We start from the raw sequence: 23,013 nt of genomic DNA, 5'->3' as shown, positions 1-23,013 counted from the left end.
GAATTAGGTACCTTCTAAAGATACATTCAAATCGGTGACTGATCGGTCATCTTTGGAAAAGTCTTTGATGATGATGACGTAAAGAAGAGGCTGTTAGGGTGGGCCTGTGCCGATATGTCAGGAACTCTTACAAAAGACAAAGTGAAGGCAACTATGGAAAGACTGTCAACAAGGAGAGGCAGCCACAGGCTGAGGGACACACAAAGAGGCTGGCCACACCAGAAGCTGGAAAGGCAAAGGAAGACATGTGTCCTCAGGTGTCAGAAGGAGCCCCCCCCCGCCCCTGCCCCCCCCCACTGTGGTTCTGGTCGTCTGGTCTCAGGCCTCACTGCATGCTTCTGTTGCTTCCAACAAGCCAGTTTGTGGTCTGTCCTGGCAGCCCCACATGAGATATAATGGTCCTTATTCACAGTGAGAATACCGGAGACTTGGTAGTAAAACTGAGACAGATTTATTTTCACTTCTGCAGAAGCCAGGTGTCAGTGTGCAGATCTGTCACGCTGTGAAGCCATGGTTTTTGTAGTCCCCAGTGTAGAAAGATTCCTCCCTTTCCCCCCATAGTCTGGTGATGCTGTCTCTCCTGCTTGTCTAGCATGGGTCCCCCTCCCCCTCCTCCTGGGGCCAGGGATTCGCCTCCTCTTTTCTGATACATGGCCTTTGTATTATAGAAGATTGTCTGGTTTTTCAACCTGAAGATGAACTGAGGGGACTAGACAAGCAGGCTCCAGCTGCTTGTGCCCTCTGCTGGGGACAGGTGCCGAGTACCTGCTTAGCTATGCTTCTTTGAAGAGCTCTAAATGCCTCATACAGAAAATGGACCGTGATGATTTACCTCTTACACCTAGGATGCGGGACACAGAAAAACATGTACTTATCTTCTTATATGCACTTACTTAATCATCTGCTCCTCCCTTGTCAGCTCTTGGCTTTTCAATGCCCAGCTCATTCCCCATATCCAAAGAGACAGGATCTTGTGTAGGACTCTATGTCATCATGGCTGCTCCTACAGTGTCCCAGAGACCTCAGCACCGTGAACTGGATTCTTTGGAGAAGCCATACTATAAAAGGTCTTGCAGGCTGACTGACTAGCTCTCACGACTATTAAGACAGACTACAGGTCCAGAGCTAAAAAGGTTTTGGGCTGTTATTCACTCCTGAGTCTAATCTAGGTCTTGCTGACTATTGGCCCATATTGTCTTAGCAAACCATTGGCTCCACCAACCCAGGCACACTGCTGGTAACCCTGTGGGAACAGCTCAGGGACACCTTACAGGGCTTTCCTCCTTAGACTTCTTCCTCTCTGACCCAGGAACCTGGGGGTTTCTACCAACACCCACATACCTGTGCCAATCTGGCTTGCTTCTGCATTAGGGGGAATGTTCCTGGCAAATGCTCCCTCAGGGACTATTGCTGTATCCCTTGTGTGCAGACACTATGGCCCTAAAACAAACGTGCACGCGCGCGCACACACACACACACACACACACACACACACACACACACACACACGCACGCACACGCACACGCACACACCCCTCCACACTGTCCCTAATCAGTATCCCCCCATCCCTTTCTTACTCCTTGCTATTCTAAACCGTCTTTACCAAGCCTCTAGCCCCCCCAGAACCCGCAGGGGAAGGGTCTCTGGATGCTCCTCACTCCTCTCCATTTCAAACTGCTCCCACCTAGTCACTCTGCGCATTGTCCCAAGCGGAAGGGGCCATTTCCCCTTCAAAGCTAGTCTTAGCCCTTGCCTCTGGGTCAGGATGTCCTGAGTGTCCACATCCTGTTGTCTCTAGCAGGAAGAAGTTCAGGGTTGGTTTGCAGGCAGCTGAGCTGGAGCTCGGGCTCAGCTAGCCCCTTCCCTGCAGACTTGGCCAGGGCTGGCTATCCCTAATCCCACAACCTTGGTCCCCAAAGCTCAGAGTCCTTGTCCACCCAAACACTCAGGCCGGGGCAGAACATTCTCACACACATTCTCAACTACCCCCTGCTGCTAGTGTGTGACCTTGGGACAAAGGCCGCCCTTCTCTGGAGCTTGGGTAGAGCACATAGAGGCTGTCCCCCTGCCGCTCCTCCCTAGCATGTGGCATTCAGGAGCTGTGTTCACTGCAGGTGGCAGCTCTCCTTCCCACTATCCAGGAGCCCAAGGCGCACTGGTTCAGGAGGGTCAGTTCTAGCTAGCCCTGTGTTGACAGGACAAGACCTGCCCACAGACCTTGGTAAGGATACTACCAAGGTTCAGCTTAGCAAACCAATGGATTTACTAGGTTAGAGGGCTATGGGTGAGGGGTTACTAGAGCATGGGCAATTCACAGGCAGCTGCATCACTGAAAGCCTACCCTCACATGGGTGACGACTCCGAGAGCTGGAACCCTGGAGCTTTCTGAGTGGTTTGTAGGCAGCCAGGCGGATATGAGTTTCCTCTCTTCGGCAGTTTCTTATGCTTATGTAACCTTGTGAGGGACAGAGCTTTACCTCTGGTCAGTTTCAGGGACTTTCTGAGTGTTAATGAGCTTCCCCCCAGATTCCAGAAGGAACTGCTCCACAGCAGCCCCTGCCCCATGAAACATGGAAGGAGGGAGGCTGTCTGGAACCTTGCTGGACCACGGCAGAGGCTCGGTTAAGACTGTAAAGCCTAACAATGGGCACAGGGTAGCCCAGGCGGTACAGAGCAGGCGAGGTGTGGATGTGACTCCCATCACCATCTTAATCACTACAGCTGCTACCCCAAGAGACACTCGAGGACCAGCCTACTGAGCGCCCCATACTGCGAGGAGGTGGGAGAAGATAGGTGCTTGGAGTCTCACCCAAGATTCTGGCCAGAGCCTTCTGGGCCTCTCTCTGCTGTATTCTGTCCCAGCTTTGTTTCATCGATGGAGGTGCTACAGAGGGTGTAAGGTAAACTGGGGTGGGGGGCGCTTCACCCATGTTGGGGTGGTCTTTTTGGTGATGCAGCAGTTTGGGGGTCATCTACATTCCTACAAGTAACCCCTCATCTCTGCTCCTACAACCAAGCCCAGGAAAATCATTAGTGTGCTCAGCTACACCTGTGCAGACTTGTTATTCTGCTCCGTTATTAGTGCCCTATCTGGGGTGAGCATACCCCAGGAAAAGTTACAGCCACACAGTGCTGGTTCACTCAATGCTCCCAACGGCCACAGGAGACACGATGACCCCACTGAGACAAGGACACAGAGGTACAGAGAGCTGATGGGAGACAGAAGCAGAGGGCCAGGATTCTACCTGCCTCTCCATAATGAAAGGCGCACAGGAGGCTGGCAATGCTCATAGCCACACTAACTCAGGCTGCCCAGGCAATCGCAGGAGCTGGTCTGGGGTACTGGCTGACAGAGGAGGGCTGGGCCTACAGGGAGAGGACAGGTGTGTGGGTGTGTTTGGGCCCCCATCTGCAGGAGGAAGCAGCAGCTCTGTCACACTTTGCATGGTGTGCAACCTTAGCACCTCTTGTTACTGCCAAGTCTCTAGTAATGAGTGACTATGGTGGAATGCTGTGCGGTCTCCAGCTCCACGAGGACCCAGGGACGGAAGGTCTGATTGGTCCATGTACTCTATATGGAGGGACTCTGCTCGTATTGGTGTCGTGTGGCTGCAGGCACTTACAGGACTGCTCCAAACCTGTCTCCCAACCCTAGCATGCACAACAGCGGGAGGAACTCTGCCATGGTTAGCGCCCGAAGTGCCAGTCGTACGCAAGGGGCTAGATCCACAAACCTCCCTACCGTGTACAACTTCCACACACACCTGTGCACACAGACAGACGCGGAGCAGAATGCCGGGTGCAAACAGGACAAAGCAAAGACGGTAACAAACACAGAGCCCTGGCGAACTGAAATCTCTCTCAGGGGCTGTTTTGAACCAGGAATCCATAACTGAACACAGTAAAAAGGCTTTGAGGGTGAGGAGGGAGTAAGCGGGAACATGAGAGGGACAGTAAGTCACAAGTGACCACTTAGGTGAGCATTTAATCTGTCACAGCCCTTGGAGCCTGTGGGGACAGTGCAATGGAGGGTGGCATGGGGGTCAGGCTCTCGGAAGGACAGCTGAGTCTAGGACTGTGTCCAGCATCTGGACAGATGGAGTGCCCTGGGTTAAGAGCAGGCCAGGAGACATGCCTATTATGAAGTGTTTACACACACCATCCACTTAAAGGGAGCCATTATCCCACCGAGAACTTGCTGGATCTGATGAAGTGGGCTAAGAAGAGCTTCTCTCCCAGGGAGAAGCTGCAGGGCCCAAGAGCATCCGATGGTGTTTTCTTCCAAATCCCTCACAGCAGCACTAGTCTGTGATGTGGTAGCTTACTTGTGTGCATCATGCCCAATACGAGCAAATGCCTGACGTTCATCTGATCTGTACACACCCGAGATGTAGCCCTGAGATATCCAACCACCACAGTGTGCATACCCTAGAAAGCCACACACCCAATGTGCCCCTGGATGTCCATGTCAACACCTTAGGTACCAACATCCCCAAGGTGCCCACATACCTGAGGTGCCCACACACAAGGCATGCAGCACACGCTGAGATGCCTACATCTGAGGTGCCCACACCGAAGCACCCACAATCCCCAGATGCCAACACCCCCATAACCATATTTCCACACCCTCCAGACACGCACACCTCCTCAGCGCGCCGTACACCTCTGCAGAGCGCCACACTTCGAAGCGTAACGTAACCTTGGAGAAGGTGAAAGGCATAGAGCCAATGCGCGGACACATTGTAGGAGCGACGCCCCTCGCGCGAGCCCCGCCTTTCGTGCGACTCAGTGGCTTCCCTTTCCTCCATCCTCAGCCAGGAACCTCCCCATCTACCTGCACCTTTCCCGTCGAGTAAACAGGAAGTGGCTCCGCGCGTGGCGGTTGCTTCCGGCCGGGGCGTCAGTGATTATGAACGGCAGCGCGCTGGGGCCAATCGCAGAAGACGGCTGGGGAAAAGCCAATCGCGAGGCGCGGTCGACAGAGCCGGAGGCGGACCTGGAAGGCGGGGTCTGCACAGTGCAGCCAATCGCGGGCGAAGGCGGGGCGCGGCCGGGCTGACGCCCGGGCGGCGGCCGCGTCGGTGGGGCCGGCGGGTGGCGGCGCAATGCTGCAGCTGCGGGACACCGTGGACTCCGCGGGCACAAGCCCTACGGCGCTGCTGGCAGCCGGCGACGATGCAGGCGCTGGCCGGCCGGGAGCGGGCACGCCGCTGCGCCAGACACTGTGGCCGCTGAGCGTCCACGACCCGACACGCCGCGCCCGTGTCAAGGAGTACTTCGTGTTCCGGCCCGGCACCATCGAGCAGGCGGTGGAGGAGATCCGTGCCGTCGTACGACCGGTGGAGGACGGCGAGATCCAGGGGGTGTGGCTGCTGACCGAGTAAGCCTGCGCGAGCGCGCGTGGGAGTCTCGGGGCCGCCGGGCGTGTACTGGGCGGGGGCCTTGGTGACAGGCGGTCTCTCTTCCCTCCAGGGTAGACCACTGGAACAACGAGAAGGAGCGGCTGGTGCTGGTCACCGACCAGTCACTGCTCATCTGCAAATATGACTTCATCAGCCTTCAGTGCCAGCAGGTGGTCAGGGTGGCGCTCAGCGCGGTGGACACCATATCCTGTGGAGAATTCCAGTTTCCTCCAAAGTCGCTCAACAAGTAGGTGCACCAGCGCACTACACGTCAGGGCCCCTGCGAACTCTGTAAGTGGTTTTGTTCCACTCTTGTGAGCTAAAGGTCCCAAGGTCTTGAAGGACCAGTGAAAAGGGCCTTAAAATAGAAGCTGGTGACTTTAGGGCAGCCCACTACCTCCTTAAAAGGGAGGCTGGCACAGTCGGCTACTCTGCCGGCACTAAAAACCATTTACCTGTTAGGATATGTGGAAGCCTCACCCACTGTTAAAAGCTATGTTGAGTACTGAGCACTCCCCAGAGTGGACATTTTACTTCCAGCAGGATCGGAACAAAGGGTATGTATTCAGTCTTTTACTGGTGGTTGTTTAAAAGATAAGCAGATTGACTGACTGAACGTACTAAAAATTGGATACATCTGAAAACTAACAGCCAGTTTTCAAGAACCGGTCAGCTTGCTATAAAAGAATTATTCTGAAGCTTAAGAGGCCCACACCCGAGCCCACAGTCTGTGGATATTTCAATAGGGAATCCAGGAAGCTAATGGTTGCAAGCTTAAACATCATTCAATAACACATTAAGGAACAAGCACATCCATAATTTGGCTGGTTTGAACTGTATGCCTGTTTCATAAGCTGTAAAGATGAGGCTTAGCATCACCAAGACATTAACTTCTTATACTTGGAAAGTACTTGAAGCAGCTAGTGGAGACCAATGTTTCACTAAACCATGGCTTTCCCTGTCATCCCTGGTGCTGGCTGCAATGTTGTACTCCTGTGGTAAGCAAGGCTTTCTTCCCCTCTTCCATCAGGCGAGAAGGCTTTGGGGTTCGCATTCAGTGGGACAAGCAGAGCCGCCCTTCTTTCATCAATAGATGGAACCCCTGGTCCACAAACATGCCCTATGCCACCTTCATAGAACACCCGATGGCTGGCATGGATGAGAAGACCGCGTCTCTATGCCATGTAAGCAGATCCAGGGCCCTTGGACCCAGCAGTGACGGGTGGGCGAATCCTGGGCTATACGGTACAGTGTGAGCACTTCAAGTGCAGCTCCTAATAATGGGAAACTGGTTAGCGGGGCTGCAAAACAGGAGACCCCATCCCGCTGCAGGATGCTCAGTCTGGATTGGTTGAGTTAGCGTGGGAAAACCCCAAAGTCCTGGTGAGGCTCTGCAGGTGCAGAGGTGTGGACTTGGGGGGTGCTGAGGGAGCTGAGGTTCCTCAAAAGGGTAGACATGCAGCACGTAGTGCATTGCTTACACATTCCAGACAGGCTATGGAAGGGCTGAGGAAGTCCTGTCACTTGGTGACATCACAGTCCTCGAGAGTCCATCCATCTGTGATGCTGCTGGTCCCTGAGCACACAGCACACCGGTGTGTACAGTGTGCTGACGGTGCTGTTAGAGGGCCACACTGCTCAGTGCACTTTGTGTCACTTCAGAGCATGTGCATCTGTGTAAGAAAGATTTGCATCTTAAGTGAGAGAGTGGCACTCTCTAGAGTTGAAGGGGTTTAACGCCTTGTTTGCAAGGGACGAGTTACCTGGTAACACCTGCTTGACCTGCTGACCTGCTCCCCTTGTTTTCCTGTGAGGTGGAACACTGCTGTCTGCCTTGAGGTTAAGGCTCGATTTTATTCTCTCTTTAAAGTTGGAAAGCTTCAAGGCTCTTCTAATCCAAGCCGTCAAGAAAGCCCAGAAGGAAAGTCCACTGCCAGGGCAGGCCAATAGCGTGCTGGTGCTGGAGCGGCCACTCCTCATCGAGACCTACGTGGGGCTAATGTCCTTCATTAACAACGAAGCCAAGCTGGGTTACTCCATGACCAGGGGCAAGATAGGCTTCTAGACAGCTGTGTCCCCAAGAAAACCAAGGTGGTGGGGACTGGTGTGCCACCTCGTGCTACACACTGTGGCTGGAGAGAACACGGGCATTGTCACTTTAAGTATCTGATTAGAATAGTCAAGTGAATTATATATATTTAGTTGGATATTGGACACCTTGGCAACATGATATATGAAGGCAGAAATACTGGCTGTCCCCATGCCACCGTGTTCCTCCTGTAACTCCACATAAATGTTTTTTCCAGTGTCACTACTGGGCTTGTTCTTCCTGCCCTGCCCTTCCAGCATGCTGAGCAGAATGTCCCCGCCCACTTCTGCTGTGGGGACTGTTGACGACAGGGTGGAGCGCAGTGGCTCCAGTGCCTGCACTGCGACTGCGCACCTGTTAATACCCCCGTCCAGTTTTGTATTTTGAAATCCAGCCCATTTTTTAAAAGCTAAGTACAATAGCAGTCAGCAGACTAGTTACCAAGGAAGACAGCCTGCCTGGCAGTTCCTAGTGAAGCTGCCCTTCTGTGACTATGTTTGACCTAAAGTCATACTTTGTAAAAGTAATCCAGGTTGTGTTAATACTGCAATTTTCCTAGGCCCAGCAAAGGTCAGTCTCATGACATAATCCAGCCCCTTCTGGATGTCATGGTGGTGGGTTTCTATCATCCTGTCTCTGTTTAAAAGGGACTGAGTGGTTTGGTTTAAAAAGTGCATGCTTGTTAACAGACAGAGCAGCCTGCAGCCCCACACATCCCAGGTGCCATCAGCCCTACTGAGCTTTGCTGAGCTTCAACCGCCAGCCACACGCAGCTGCCCCTGTGGCTCTAGCTCTTGTCATTTATCACGCTGTAGATGATGGCCTGTCACTCGATACCTCTGCTTTACGTTAGCCAGCATGGATGCGACCAGAGTGCCATGGCCTGCCCAAGAGGAAAGGTGACCTCAGATGCACCTGGTCTTTACCCAGTGCTTTGGTCTTGTAGTAAAGACATTGAAAACCAAATGGAGTCGCTCCTTTTTGAAGTTACTGTCACAAAACAGGTATGCCAACCAAAGACTTTCTTGAGGCCCAAGGGATTGAACCTGCTGGCTGGCTGTGACCTTCCCTAGTAGTCCTCTTGACAAAAACTCAGATGGGTTGAGTACACATCCTGGTTTGGAAGTCCCAACATTCTGGTCTGGCTGCTTTCAAGGCTTTTGTTAGAGATATGGACATATGTTGGGTGGTCTGAGCACTTCCACTATGCCAGGCTGAAACCCAGGACTCCCTGCTGAACTGCCTTGTTGGGCCAGAGACCTGCCCACCTGCTGTGGGACTCCCATCCCGCATGGGGACTAGCACAGGTGCTGGACCTCACAGCACTTCTGAGTACGTCCTGCTGCAAAGGGGCTGGACAGGTGGGAGAGCAGTCACCCTTGTTCCAAAGCACTCTGAAAACAGGGCGCAGGAAAGAGCAAAGGGTCAAAAGGGAGCTAAGTGATGGTACTTCAGGATTCTTCATCCTCCCAAGACGGACCTTGAACCTCTGACCTAAGGCCTTGAGGAAAATGATCACTCTTGTTCCGTGAATTAGCAAATCCTATTTTATATTACAACTTTATACATATTTACAGAAACACCTCACTATAGAAAACGGAGCATCCCGTCCCATGTGTAGAGCCTGTGCAGCTGTTGCTTATGTTGGGACCAGCAGGGCCTGCTGCCTCAGTTTCCACTCAGGTCCTAGGCATGGCCATCCTGTAGTCCACAGGCTGTGCCAAGCCCCTCCTTGGTCTCCAGAAAGCAGAGACAGAAGTGATCCTTACTAAGGAGGGCCAAGGAATCCCCACTTAAATGCCAGCACAGTCCAAGCACTGGAAAGTCACCTAGAGAGAGACAGGTAGTCAGAAGGTTAGAGCAGAAACCAGGACCAAGGAGGGCAGCCTGTGGGTGAGTGAGGAGCCTCGTGAAGCCAACACCTATAAAGCTTAGGGCAGCAGGTCCTCTGTCAGGTGCACACACTAGGCAAGGTCCTCCAAGTCTGCTGAAAGGTATAGTGTGGGAGGTTTAAGTAGAGCAGCCTGTGCTGAGCCAGCATGTCTCTCTGCTGGGATATGCTCACCTTCCCCAGGTACCTGCACTGACACACAGCCTGCCGGGGACCACAGGTACACCTTGCTCCCTCCTGTACAGATGGCCAGCCTTGGCTGCTGTGGGTCCCACTGAAATGAGCGCACTGCAGACATGTGCTCTAGTACCACAAACAGCTTCAGCTTCTGAATGTCCCAGATCCAGACAGCATTAGGGACATTGTCTGCAAGGAAACAGAAATAGGGCACCATGTGAGCGCTGGCCCCCTTCAAGCAAGCCCTGGCTCAAAGGGTGTACTGGGTTTCTTTCTCAGGGACTAGGACCCATAACAAAGAAAAGGCCTCCAAAGGCCACAAACCCCTCTTTTCCTATGGTTTTTACATTTGTAAATGTAAAAACATGCAAAGCCAGACCCATAAAGGCCAATGCTGGACCCGTTCTTGCAGTGAGAAGGCCTGCCGGGGGAGTAGGCAATCAGCCAGGGGTGGACAGACTAGCAAGGAGCTGCTGTGCAGAATATCCACTTCAGCAGAAAATCAGGAGAACGGCACACAACTACCCCCCTGAGCTTTGTTTCTCCAATCATCTCTACTCTTGGCATCAAAGTGTGCAGTGAGCAGCTGACCCTGCTGATGAGTATGACACTGACCGTTTCTTGTTGCCAGGAAGTAGCTGTCAGAGCTGAAAGCCAGCATCCCTACACCCATCCTAGGGTTGGCTCTGTCAGCTACTGGCTTCAGAGTCTGCAAGGACACCGGCCCGGAGGCGATCTCATCTGGAACACCAACAGGGAAGACGTGCTGAGGGCATTGGTTACAATGGAGAAGGGGTGAGGAGGCAGGCAGACGGGAAAACATGCCAGGAAATGTGGGACAGATTTGCTGGGTGGGGGGCTTAAAGAGCTGATGGCTGTGGTAGGAGGCCTGTTCTCAAGTTCCCTAGGGGACAACAGCTTCACTGCCTAGAGGGCCCCAAGTGGGGAGCGGACCATGCAGTTTGGAGCCCCAGTGAAAGGATATAAGCATGCTTAGGTCTGCTTTCTGAGCTAGTCCCAGCTACTTGGACATCTGGCAGGTGTATCATTTCCAGCATCTCTGCACAGATGGCCACTCCTTTCCAGCTGGGAATTAAAGGAAGACGATCAACCAGCAGATGTTAGATAAACACCAGCCAGCATGATGAGCAGCACCCCTCAAGCCTGGTTGCCCTCAACCATCTAAGGCCACACTGCCCAGCTGATGTCCGTCCCCTCATATCTTCAGTCTGAGGTCCCTGCCCATTTCCCTGCAGGGCAGGAAGTGGAGCTCAGGGTCCTCTTCCAGAAAAGGCTAAGCCACCAAGTACACGTCTGTTCCTGTTCTTTCTGCCTCCCAAACCCCTCTGAGGTCCATTCAGAGAACTGTCTAAAAGACACCTTGGAGGGCCAGGACTATTAACTCAAGCTGTTGTGACAGATGGGACGAGGGCCTGTGGAACACAGGGCCGTGGAGGAAAGGAGAGCGTCCCAGGAGAACACCTGTGATCCCTATGCTGCAGGAGGATTGGGACCACATCTCAAAATCTCCCCACCCAAACAGCACCTGAGATTCACATGGACAGAGGACTCTCATCTACGAAAGAACAAGCTTTCTCCCATGCATGGAAGACAGCCCTCTGCTGCTTACATTTGCTCTCTGAGGTAGAAAGGGCACCAGCCATTGCACGGGGAGGTGGGAAGGACAGGTGGCCCAGCCCCAGCTGTGGGATCTTCTCAGCTTCCTTATAGACAACCTGAAAAATAGGATGTGGCCACTAACCAGTTAGTGACAAGAACCAGGGACTCAGGGGAAGGTGGTCTAACTTAAGTGTCAGAAATCACTATTACTGGGAAGCAGTGCCAGTCTGACCCCTTGCAGTGAAGGACAGCTTAGCTGCCATCTCAGTCCCACAGGCCAGGCTGTCCTTTAGAGATGGGCACCGACCTCATCACATGGCTGTGTTATGGTGAACAATGTCACAGCTATGCAGAAGTGATGTGGGTACCAGGCCAGAGGCCAGTGAGCAGCAAACAGCCAGGCCTGACTTGCTGCTAGTGAGGGTCTTAAAGGCCACGAGTTGGGGCTTGGCTGCCAGCCTGTGGCACTACTGGGAGCTGGCGGTAACTTTAACCAGTTTGAGGTGGGAAGATGGGTCACTGGAGGTGTGTCTTTGGAGCCCACATTGAGACCTGTTCTTCCATGCGTCCTGGCCACTGTAAGATTAGCTCTGCTCTGCCATTTGCTCCTTACCGCAATGTGTTGCCTCGATACAGGCCCAAAGTAACAAGGCAAAGGAACCATGGACTGAAGCTTTGGAAATTAGGAGCCAAAATAAATCCCTCCTCCTTTAAATTGGTCCTGTCTTGGGCATTCTGTCACAGTGAACACAGCTGACTCATAACCACAGTCCCAGGCAGAGAAACCACAGACACATGAACCCAGGCAAACCTTGGCCTGCTATCCCTCACCTGGGCTCCGGCCAGGTTCAACCACCGCTCCGGCAAGAGCACCCTGACTAAAGCTTGCCTGCACCCAGCTCCTCCTTCCTCCAGGGTTCTGGCCTGCAGCCCTGGCCCTTCCTTGTCCTCCTCAGGTCTAGCACCTTGACCTCTACAAGGAAATCAGAAGTCTGACCTTGCTGCAGACATTGACAAAAGACAGCACGGACTCAACACTACAGAGCTACAGAATATGCCTTCAACTGTGGTATCTCTGCATTTCCTAGTTCCTGGACCCGGGCTGCTCCTACCCAGGTCTGCACAGAACAACTCTCCTGGCCCTTCCCTGCTTGTCTACTGAAGCCCAGAGCACAGTGCCTGGCAGGATGGCAGATGCTCAGGATCCCCCAGTCCCCTCTGCAAACACCAGGGACCTGCAGAGGACAGAGCATCAACACAGCATCTGGTTAGGACAGAGGAGCCTGGACTAGACATGCCCTTGACAAAGGAGTATGTGAGAGTGCAGGGACAGGGAAGTCAACGTCACAGCAACTGAGAAAGGTCAAGACCAGCTCACAGCACCGGAGAAACCACTGTGCTCAAGTGAAGATATATGCAGACTTACTGTCTTGGGATTATTAATGGCTGCAGGGTGCCCAAACTCGGTGATCATCTTCCAGGTCACATGATTAAGGAGGCGCACCTGGGGAAGGAACCGTGAGAATGACACGCAGACAGCTCACGGAGCTGTCCGTGTCCTACAGATCATGGAGTTGGCCTGTGCCCTGAGCCATTTCCCACCTTTCCATCATAGCTCCCAATGGCCAGGAACTGACTGCTGGGACTCCAAGACACAGACTTGATGCCCAGGGACCACTCATAGGCACAGTATGCTGAGAGCAGGCGGCCATCCAAGGAGTACAGCAGGATCTTGTACTGCAGATGAGACATTAGACATGTCAGGCCCTGAACACATGCTTCAGCGCCCAGCAGCTCGCTGCGCTGAAGCGCACACAGGTGCCTGCTGGTGAATGCTCTTGAGAAAGAATGTGCTGCTGGCCATGTGTTATACCTCCAAGCAAGTGTCCCACGCTGCTAGCACACAGCCATTCGGGGCCCACTCGATCCCTGTGAGGTCCTGCGTGTCTGTGTCAAAGTGCTTCCAGATGAGAGAAAAACATGACAATTTGGAAACATTCCTTAGATAAGTACATTTATTTTATAACCAATGCTTCTGGCACATGCATCATTTTATATGCAGCAACAGACAAAATATCTGCATGCTGTCTTGGTGAACACCAACCATTCTGGGCAAGGCCCACATGCCCTCATCTGCCTGCACCCTGCTCCCCCAGTGTGCCCCTCAGATATCCCTTTAATACTCTGACACTGAACTGTGTTCCTGGGTGTGAGTGTGTAGAGGGGCAATGTGCTCAATGTCACAGCTCCTGAGCATTCTTCCCAGGGAGGCATTCCCTTATGCAAACAAGAGGGTTCAAAGGTCATGCCAACTTCTAATGTGCACCAAGTATGCACCACGAGGTCTGGATCACACTTGGTGTGCACTGCTTAAAGGAACATAGTACCCCTGCCCTCTGGCCATGGAAATCTCATCATTCTCTCTACACTGGGGACTGCAAGGCCCCTGGGATCATCAGCACACTGGCAATACCTCTTCCCCGCCAGCAGGAAAGGATTACCCTACCCTGAGGAGCTGCCAATCACTGCATACGAAGATGCTCACATAGTCCCTGCAGTCTCGCCTCTCTGCCAAGGCCAGGTAGCGGCCATCCCTGGTGAAAGTTACTCCTGTGGAGAGAGAAGGTGACCTGGAACCAGAACGTGGACAAACACCAGAGCACAGCAGAGTCTTTAAAAGGGGCATGGGAAAGAGCCAACCAAGAGAGGGGGAAGCCTCACAAGTGTGGAACACTACAGTGCCTCTGGCGAGCAGGACATTGTCACGCAGGAACCTGACAAGCAGAGGTCTCACCCCTCCTGCAAGTCAGGTGGTGACACACACAGGGGCCAGAATCAACCCAAGCACCTGATTTTCATGTGGCACAAATGTCACTGACTAAATGCAGGGCCCAGCTGGTTAATATGTTTCACAAAGAAACTGCAGGAGATACTTGGTCAAAAGCCAGCTTGCTATTGTGTGTGTGTGTGTGTGTGTGCTGTGTGTGAATTCAGGCACACCTGTGCCATGGCATATATGTGTATGAGGGTTAGAAGACAATCTTAGGTGTCTGGACTCCCCCTCCACCTTGTCTGACACAGGGTAACTGGCCTGTGAGCTCTGGAATTCTCAGCCTCCAGCTCCCATCGTGACGTAGGAGTCTGGGATTACAGACCTGTGCCCCTGTGCCTGGCTCTTGGGTGGATGCTGGGATCTGAACTCAGTCCTCACGCTCACACGAGCACTTCACACCCTGAGCAAGTTCTGTAGTTTGCTACTGCATTTCTCTCTTGTTTTTGGATTTTTTAAAAATGTTTAATTAGTGTGAGTATGTGTGTATTTCTGTGTACAGGTATGCGTGCAGAGTGCAGGAGTGTCGGCAGAGTGCAGGAGTGTCTACAGAGTACAGGAGTGTCTGCAGAGTGCAGGAGTGCCTGCAGAGGCCTGCAGAGTGCAGGAGTGCCTGCAGAGTGCAAGAGTGTCTGCAGAGGCCGGAAGAGTCCCAACCCCTGGAGCTGAAGTGACAGGCAGTTGTGAGCATGGTGCTGACATGGGTGCTGGGAACTGAATTCGTCCTCTGGGAAGCATTTCTTTTCTTACTTTTGAACTTATCATTTCAAATAACTAAAATTAAGATGAATATTCAGAACAAACTTACTTAAAAACATTAATCGATTTTTCCTGTATTGTAGTAGTGTAAAAAGCCCTAGGCCAAGGTTGCTGCTTCATGAGTGACAAGAACATTTCTAGTAATAGAGGACTAAAGGACCACCACTTAGAGCCAGACGGTTGTTCAGGTACAGTAACACTTAGACTACAAAAGTCAAAATGAGCCTGCAATGCATTTCAGTCCAATGCGATCTGCAAATTGCTTATGGCAACAAAGAAAACAGTGAGAGGCCCACTGTGTCTGGCCCCCTCTGCCGTACCTAGTTTCTGGGTTCGAGAGCTGCACACCCACCCCAGCTGCAGACTCTGCCCAGCCTTCTCCCTTCTCCCAGGGGCAAGGCTCAAATGGGGAGGGCTCCTGTCTCCTTTCCCTGTTCTGGATGCTCAGATGGGACAGGATGTGATGCCCTGACAGAAGAGCTAGTGAAATGAGCTGGAGACAGCTCAGGAGTTAAAAACCTATACTGCTTTTCCATAAAACTGGACCCCAGCACCTAAGACAATCGGCTCACAACCACCTGTAACTCCACCTCTAGGGAATGTGATGTCCTCTTCCGTATTCCGTGAATACTTGCATTCACACCACACACACACACACACACACACACACACACACACACACACACGCAACTGAAGATAAAAAGTTAGTGAAGAGAGGCTAACAGCTAGGTCCCGAAGGCACGTCCCTCCACACTGTAATGAGAGAGAGCCAAGTGCCCTGTTTAAACAGGTGAAGAGTCTCCCTCCCAGCATGCCATTCCTCTCTGCTACTTTCCACAGCATCTTGTTGTCAAGGAAATGGCATGGAGAGGCTCTTGCTTACAGAGACAGGGAAGAACAGGCACAGAGTGAGGAGATCCAGGGGATATCTGAGGGCGCAGAGGAAGGAACAACTATGGAGGCTGGCTGGAGGGGGTATGCTGCTGTAGCCATGTCTATCTGTCTCTCCATGACAGAAAGACATCTCCAGACAGTTACAAAGACTGTGTGTGAGGGACGCTGGCAGACTCACCCTGCTGACAGGCTTTGGGATACTTGATGTAAGATACAGATTTTGTGCACAGGGACCAGACGGTTATTCGCAGCTGCCAGGGAGAATGGGAGAGAGAAAGGGATTAGGATGCTTCTCATCTTTAGAAAGACTTTTGAAGCTGAAAAAGATAAAGATGGACTCACACTACACTCACATGTAGTTTAATTTAGCATGTCTGCATAAAGCAGCTATGAAAGCACTGACTGTCACCAATCACCAGAGGTGAAAACTGACACCACAGTGAAGGGCTGGGGAGATGCTCAGGGGAAAAGCCTTTCTGCTTAAGTAAGGAGTGGAGTTTGGAAACTTAGCACTCTTCCAAATGCCAGGTGGGTATGGTGGCCTGTCTAAAATCCCAGGCATGTGTGAGATAGAGACAGGCAAGCTGGCTAGCTAAACTAGCAGAACTGAAGAGCTCTGAGTTCAAGTGAGAGACATTGCTTCAAAATATAAGGTGGAGAATAACTGAGGAAGACACTTGATATCCACAACATGTGAGCTCGCACATATAGGAGCACATGTCCAACATTAACAAAAACCCCACGATGCAATGTCACTTTAGTGCTCCTAGACTATTAGCCATTTCAGATCCCAATGCAAAGCCTCGGAAAGATGAACACCTCCATCTGCACTAGCCAGCAGGATCCTCTCTAGAAGAAACACAGGGGAAAGACCAAAGCCACAGGGCTCCCTACAACTCAGATCCCAGCAGCAGAATGACAGCTGAGTATGCCCCAGCAAGCCTTTCCTTGTAAGGAGGGGCAATGTCCAGGCATATTCCAATAATCCAATAACCTGTGAACTACTGCAAACACAGTGCCATAGGCATTGCAGACCCCAAGGCCCTCCAAACAATGGCTATTGTGCAGTGCATCTGCAGGTGCCCTTGGGAGCCAGCAGGCTCTCAAGGCCTGGCGGTGTTCTATGAAGTGTGTAGGTGAGTGTCTTCCACTGCTCAGACAAAGCCTAACTCAACCCTCCTCTTGCTGTCTCACGGGAAGCAGGGCCTCCTTCATTTTGCTGCACCCTCATATGGAGATCCTGCCCCGAAAACAGTAATCAATGATCTAATAGTCCCGAGTGGAATGTGTATGACTCTCAGTTATGTGTCTACTCTTATTAACAGACAGGGTCACCTCCTGGCCACCAATCATACCTGGTGGGAAGTGAAGTCTGTGGGATTTTTTAAAAGCTAAAACTTAAAAACTAGGAATAAGGTAGGACATGGTGGCACAAAGCTTTAATTAATCCCAGTTGTCAAGAGGCGAAGGCAGGCAGATCTCTGAGAGTTTGAGGCCAGCCTGGTCTACACAGTCAGAACCTGTCCCAAAATATAACAATGTCAGTCAAAGGCAATCTGTACACTTTACTCTGTTCAGATGTTCCTTTCCATGTCAGTGTGTATGTGACTGAATGAATAAAGTTACATTTTTTAAATGTTTCATAAACTTTAGAGAGAGTAACTTTCCTTAACTGAGGGTCTGAGACCTGGAGGCTGGACTTCAGTCTGCAGAATTCTAAGCACGAGGAAGGGCTGCTGACTAAAGCTGTCTAGAAAACTCTCAAAGGAGACTCTAAAAAGCCCAGGCCACATGTCCCTTTAAAATGTTAGCATTACAAGTGCAAAGTTGCCTCTACTAGCCTATAACAGAAGACACAGACTTTTATTTGTTTACATTTATTTTAGGGTTCCCCTTCCAGTGTGTGCATTCACAGGATGGAACTCAGGTGGTCAGGCTGGGTGGCAAGAGCCTTTAGCCACTGAGCCATCTTGACAACCCCTTTTAATGTTCTATTATTCTTTAAAATAGGATTTAAAGGGTCTAGAGAGATAGCTTAGTGGTTAAGAGCACTTGACTGCTCTACCAGATGTCCTGGGTTCAATTCCCAGCAACCACATGATGGCTCACAACCATCTGTAATGGGATCAGATTCCTTCTTCTGGTGTGCATGAAGACAAAGCACTCATATACATAAAATGCATGAATAAATAAATTTTTTAAAAAAAAGACATCATGTAAAAAAACAGGGTATAAAAACTATACTGTTTATGAACTCTGACCTGCATATTACTCCAGAACCCAGACTTTCACATTCCCGGGTTATTTTAGGCAGGCAGGACAGGATGGGCCACACTGGGCCAGCTTACATGGAATTCAGTTGTATTCAGAATGTGGCGGCCGTCCGGACTCCAGCAGGAAGCCACCAGCCCTGCAGAGCCCTCGTCGATTTTGCAGTGCCATTCTGGCTGCTCCAGGGACCAGACCTTGATTCATGAAAGAAACACAGGATTGCAAACCAGTCACCCAACCCAGCAAACCTCTGTGTGGGAGAGGACAGTACCTGTTAGCTCAGGTACTGAGCTTTTTTTGGTTTTTGTTTTTGTTTTTCGAGACAGGGTTTCTCTGTGTAGCTTTGGTGCCTGTCCTGGAACTCACTTTGTAGACCAGGCTGGCCTCGAACTCACAGATCCACCTGGCTCTGCCTCCTGAGTACTGGGATTAAAGGCATGTGCCTGGCCAGGCCTCACTTCTTGGTGACTTCCTTCTGTTGTACCTTTAAAAGGGTCTGCTCATGTCTCTATCCCTAGAACCTCATTTAGTTAGGCTCTGTGAATGATGAACACTGCCTTCTAGCTTTTCTTCAGACACCCTGTCCAAGGTGCCCCACTGCTATGGCAAGTGCCGCCCACTCTAGAAACCATGCTCAAAGATTAACAACATTTTAGTGGTTTTTTTCACATCAAAAGTGATTAAACTATTAGAGAGCATTATGTATTTAAAGAAAGAAACTTTAGAGTTTCATTGCATTTTTTTTTCAAATCTGAAAGGAGGATACAAAAAACCCCACTCCTTCCTAGTTACACCCCTGGTAAAGTTTCCTAATTGTACATGCTACATTAACACACAGACCAACTACACATGCCATGCACACCATCCACACATGGGACACACTTTCATGAGCCTTACCTGTATATGGTATGGGCCTGCCTCACATACACCCCATCTGTAAGTAGCACACACCTGAACAGGGCCCACAGATACATAGCACCCATCTGTATAAGCTCCACTGACACACAGTACACACCTGCACAAGCCCCCGTCTGTACATGGCACACAGGATGAAGAGGGAGTCTGCCGACCACTCTATGTGCTGGATCTGGTCCAGACATGTATACAACTGAAGGATCTGAAGGGTCTTCACATCCCGGACCACTAACCGGTATTGGGCACAGGAAGCCTAAAAAAATGAGACAGAAAGCTCTTGACAGTGTCTACTCTGCAGGAGGAGCTCTCAGACCAACAGTGCTGCCTCCGTGGCCATCTCCTCCCCTCCTGTCTGATGAGTTTCAGGGCTGAGTCACGCGGACCAGTGACTACAGAGCTCATTCCAAAATTAGTTAGAAGATAAAGTTGGTAGATATGAAGATTTAAGTTTTACCACCCTGGTTTCATCATCACATACAGTGTACATCTGTGAAATTATCAACTGTAACCCCCAGATGTGTGCAAGTAAATTTTTTTAATTAGATTACCAAATGGAGCCAGGTATGGTGTACATGCCTTTAATCCCAGTACTGGGGAGGCAGAGACAGGCGAATCCCTTAGTTTGAGGCCACCCTGGTCTGCAGAGTGAGTTCCAGGACAGCCAGAGCTACACAGAAAAATCCTATCCTGAACCCCCCCCCCCAGGAAAAAAAAAAAAAAAGGTTTTCTGTTTGGGTGTGATGGTGAATACCTGTAACCCCAAAACTGGGGAGGTGCTCAGCTACTTTCTAAGTCTGAGGCTAGCTTTGCATATTCTACTATAGTTTGAAAGCCAAGAACTTGCATTTGCCTCAAAAGGATCCCCAGAAGCCACATAAAAATGGTTGCACTTGGGCGGTGGTGGCGCACGCCTTTAATCCCAGCACTCGGGAGGCAGAGCCAGGTGGATCTCTGTGAGTTCGAGGCCAGCCTGGACTACCAAGTGAGTCCCAGGAAAGGCGCAAAGCTACACAGAGAAACCCTGTCTCGAAAAACAAAAAAAAAACAAACAAACAAAAAATGGTTGCACTTGTTTATAATCCCAGTGTTCCTGTGGTCAGAGGGACAGGAGCTCATGGGCCAGCTAGCCTGGTGTATGCAGCAGAGAACAGGAGACCTTGACTCAAACAAGATGAAAGTCAAGCAACAATATTCCAGGTTGTCCTCTGCCTTCTGTGTGTTGTGGCACCCATGTACAGTTGCACACTAACACACAGACACACGTGCATGTGGTGTACACACAGATTTAAACAAAAACAACAAAAAAGGAAACCTAATTGGTCGAAAAGGGAGCATGAGGACCAAGTGCAGATTAGAACAAGGGTCTATCACAGGACTCATGTCTTCACATTATAGCTTTGTAAGCTGAGAATTACAAAGTTACCAATTAACAATGAATTCCTTATGAACCACTGAAGACACTGACACTGGAAACATGAGCCTGCTCTACACAGTATGGCAAGACTCCCAAGAAACAATTATCAAGAGTTCCACAATATTTTGATGAGTGAGCAATCCCAAACATCAGATAACCAAGTGACACCTCTTTGCTGTCCACTAGAACTTTCAGAACAGTAAAACAACCCTAATCTGTAGAGACACTTGGAAAAAGGTAAAATACCGAGGTAGGAGTGTGTGTGTGTATGGGGTGTGTGTGCTAATTCTCTCCTTCCCCCTTTACATGGGTTCTAGAACTCAAGTTGTCAGACTTGCATGGCAGTAAAAGGTAAAATATATCAAGGTAGGGTGCGCGCGTGCGCGCGAGAGAGTGTGTGTGTGTGTGTGTGTGTGTGTGTGTGTGTGTGTGAGAGAGAGAGAGAGAGAGAGAGAGAGAGAGAGAGAGAGAGAGAGAGAGAATGAGAATTCTCTCTCTCCTTCTACATTTACATGGGTTCCGGAACTCAAGTCTGTGGTGATATTTTGTGTATGATCTAACAAATAAAGTTTGCCTGAAGATCAGAGGGCCAGTCACTAGTTAGCCATAGAGGTTAGGCAGCGATGGCACACACCTTTAATCCCAGCACTTGAGATCTCACGCTCCTAGTACTTGGGTGGCACACACACACACACACACACACACACACACACACACACACACACACACACACACACACGCCTTTAATCCCAGCACTAGGGGAGGTTGAGACGGGAAATGATATGGTTGGGCAGAGAAAAGGAATGTAAGGTGGGAAGAGACAGGAGCTCAGTCCTTGGCAGCTGAGGAGCTGGTAAGGTGAGAGGTGGCTGTGGTTTGTTCTTTTTTTTTTTTTTTGGTTTTTCAAGATAGGGTTTCTCTGTGTAGCTAGCTTTGCACCTTTCCTGGATCTTGCTCTGTAGACCAGGCTGGCCTCGAACTCACAGAGATCCTCCTGCCTCTGCTTCCCCGATATCTGGCTCCGGGTTTTTATTAAGACCAATTAGGATTCATGCTACACAAACTGTCAGGCTTGCAGAGCGGTATCTTTACCTGCTGACACTATCTCTATCCTGACATTTCCTACTTTCTTAGAATGATACATGAGGCGGGTAAACAATGTCTCAAAGACATGGATAAATACAGCAGGAATGTGGATTGAGAACCAAGACAGCCAGGCGGTGGTGCACTCCTTTAATCCCATCACTCAAGAGGCAGAAGAGGGTAGTTTGAGGCCAACGTGGTCTACGGAGTGAGTTTCAGGGAAGCCAGGGCTGCAGAGAAACCTTGTCTTGGAAATTAATAATTTTAAAAAAGGTATGTCAGTTAAAAGAAGATGATAGATGGATAAAAGGAAGCTCATTAAAAATTATGATTACACTTGTATGTGGGAAGGGTCATACACTAGCTATGGCTTATGTGGGGGTCAGAGGACAACTTGCAGGAGTCAGTTCTCCCCTTCCATTATGTGGGTCCTGGAGATGGGATTCAGGTCAAGTTTAGTGGCTGGTACCTTTACTGGCCAAGCTACCCCACTGGCCCAAAACCATAGTTTTTTTTTGTTGTTGTTGTTTTGTTTTGTTTTGTTTTGTTTTTTCTGATGGCTTCCTAATGTCAAATGTTTGCCTTCAGAGAGTGCACAATGGTCATATTGGTGTATTTTGAACACTATTCTGTCACCCATAGAATGGACAGCTAACATCCAACGTTGGGACTGAAAGCTAGTTACTTAAATAATCTGCATGTGATGGAGGAGGAGAGGTAGTGAGGACCACAAAGGAGGGCACCTTTTAACCAGCTTACAAGCGAGAAAACATATACTATGCTGTTTGTGACAAAATAACAATGAGCTGGCATCCCCTGTGCCCTCAAATGTGTGAAAGCATCATCACCTGACCTAACTCTGATAAAGGGAAACTGGAGTAGGGAGGCTGGCACCCGCCCAGCCCGGGCCACCTGCTCCAGGTCCTCCTCCCCTACCCTGACCACCTGTCAGAATGTCAACCTATCCCCAACTCCATCCCTGCCCTGCCCAGGCCACCCGCTCCACATCCCCCTTCCCTACCCTGGCCACCTGCCAGGATCCCGCTAGCCCGGCCTGGGTCCCTCTCCCCTACCCTTATCATCTACCTAGGTCTTCCCCCATCTGGCCCCAAACTCCTCCGTCTGGTCCCCCTTACGACTGGCTCGAGTCCCCCTGGCCGCCCCCCTCGTCCCGCTCGGGCCTCCTTCCCGCCCCCCTTCGACCCGCTCTGGCCCCCTGCACAGGTCGCGCGCCCACTCATAGGCTCTGCCCGGCGCACCGCGGCTCACCAGGTACTTGCCGTCCGGGGAGAACCTGCAAAGCAGGCCCGAGAGCTTGAATGACTCCGAAAAGTTCATGACCGCGGCCAGCCGGGGCCAGCGCCGTTCAGATGCACGGCCCGCAACCGCCGCGGGCCGCGGCCGGAAGTGCGGAGGCAGAAGTGAGCTGCAGCCAATGGGAGCCTCGAGCGGCCGCGCGGCATTGTGGGGCGGGGAGTCCGAGCTTGCGCCTTAAAGGCGCCGAGCGCCTTTGCTCCATAGAGGATCTCCGTGCCGCGGAACGCGTGGCTAAATTCTGACTTCAGATAAGTCACAATATAAATATGTTATAAGATGTTACAAGGGACATACTTAAACTAAAAAAACTGTTATCTGAAATTCAGATTTAACTAGACCTTTGTATTTGT

General features: G+C 50.9%; 2 protein-coding genes across 2 annotated transcripts; one reads left to right on the top strand and one right to left on the bottom strand.

Annotated features, from left to right (window-relative positions):
* Window positions 1-5,047: 5,047 nt before the first annotated feature.
* Window positions 5,048-8,458, top strand: Tprg1l (tumor protein p63 regulated 1 like). The gene is made up of 4 exons (XM_006984062.4): window positions 5,048-5,381; window positions 5,474-5,650; window positions 6,434-6,587; window positions 7,274-8,458. The coding sequence occupies exons 1-4, from the start codon at window positions 5,107-5,109 to the stop codon at window positions 7,466-7,468; spliced, it is 801 nt and encodes a 266-aa protein (XP_006984124.1). The 5' UTR covers window positions 5,048-5,106; the 3' UTR covers window positions 7,469-8,458.
* A 563-nt stretch (window positions 8,459-9,021) lies between these two features.
* On the bottom strand, window positions 9,022-22,762 carry Wrap73 (WD repeat containing, antisense to TP73). Its single transcript, XM_006984063.4, has 12 exons — window positions 22,616-22,762; window positions 18,950-19,102; window positions 18,012-18,128; window positions 15,842-15,914; window positions 13,687-13,790; window positions 13,054-13,140; window positions 12,783-12,917; window positions 12,607-12,684; window positions 11,191-11,296; window positions 10,176-10,301; window positions 9,558-9,749; window positions 9,022-9,321 (listed from the first exon to the last, which is right to left on the bottom strand). The coding sequence occupies exons 1-12, from the start codon at window positions 22,682-22,684 to the stop codon at window positions 9,179-9,181; spliced, it is 1,383 nt and encodes a 460-aa protein (XP_006984125.1). The 5' UTR covers window positions 22,685-22,762; the 3' UTR covers window positions 9,022-9,178.
* Between the last annotated feature and the right edge of the window lie 251 nt (window positions 22,763-23,013).

Source organism: Peromyscus maniculatus, chromosome 2 (assembly GCF_049852395.1).
Source record: "Peromyscus maniculatus bairdii isolate BWxNUB_F1_BW_parent chromosome 2, HU_Pman_BW_mat_3.1, whole genome shotgun sequence".
Taxonomy (NCBI): Eukaryota; Metazoa; Chordata; class Mammalia; order Rodentia; family Cricetidae; genus Peromyscus; species Peromyscus maniculatus.
This window is presented reverse-complemented; position numbering and strand designations above follow the sequence as displayed.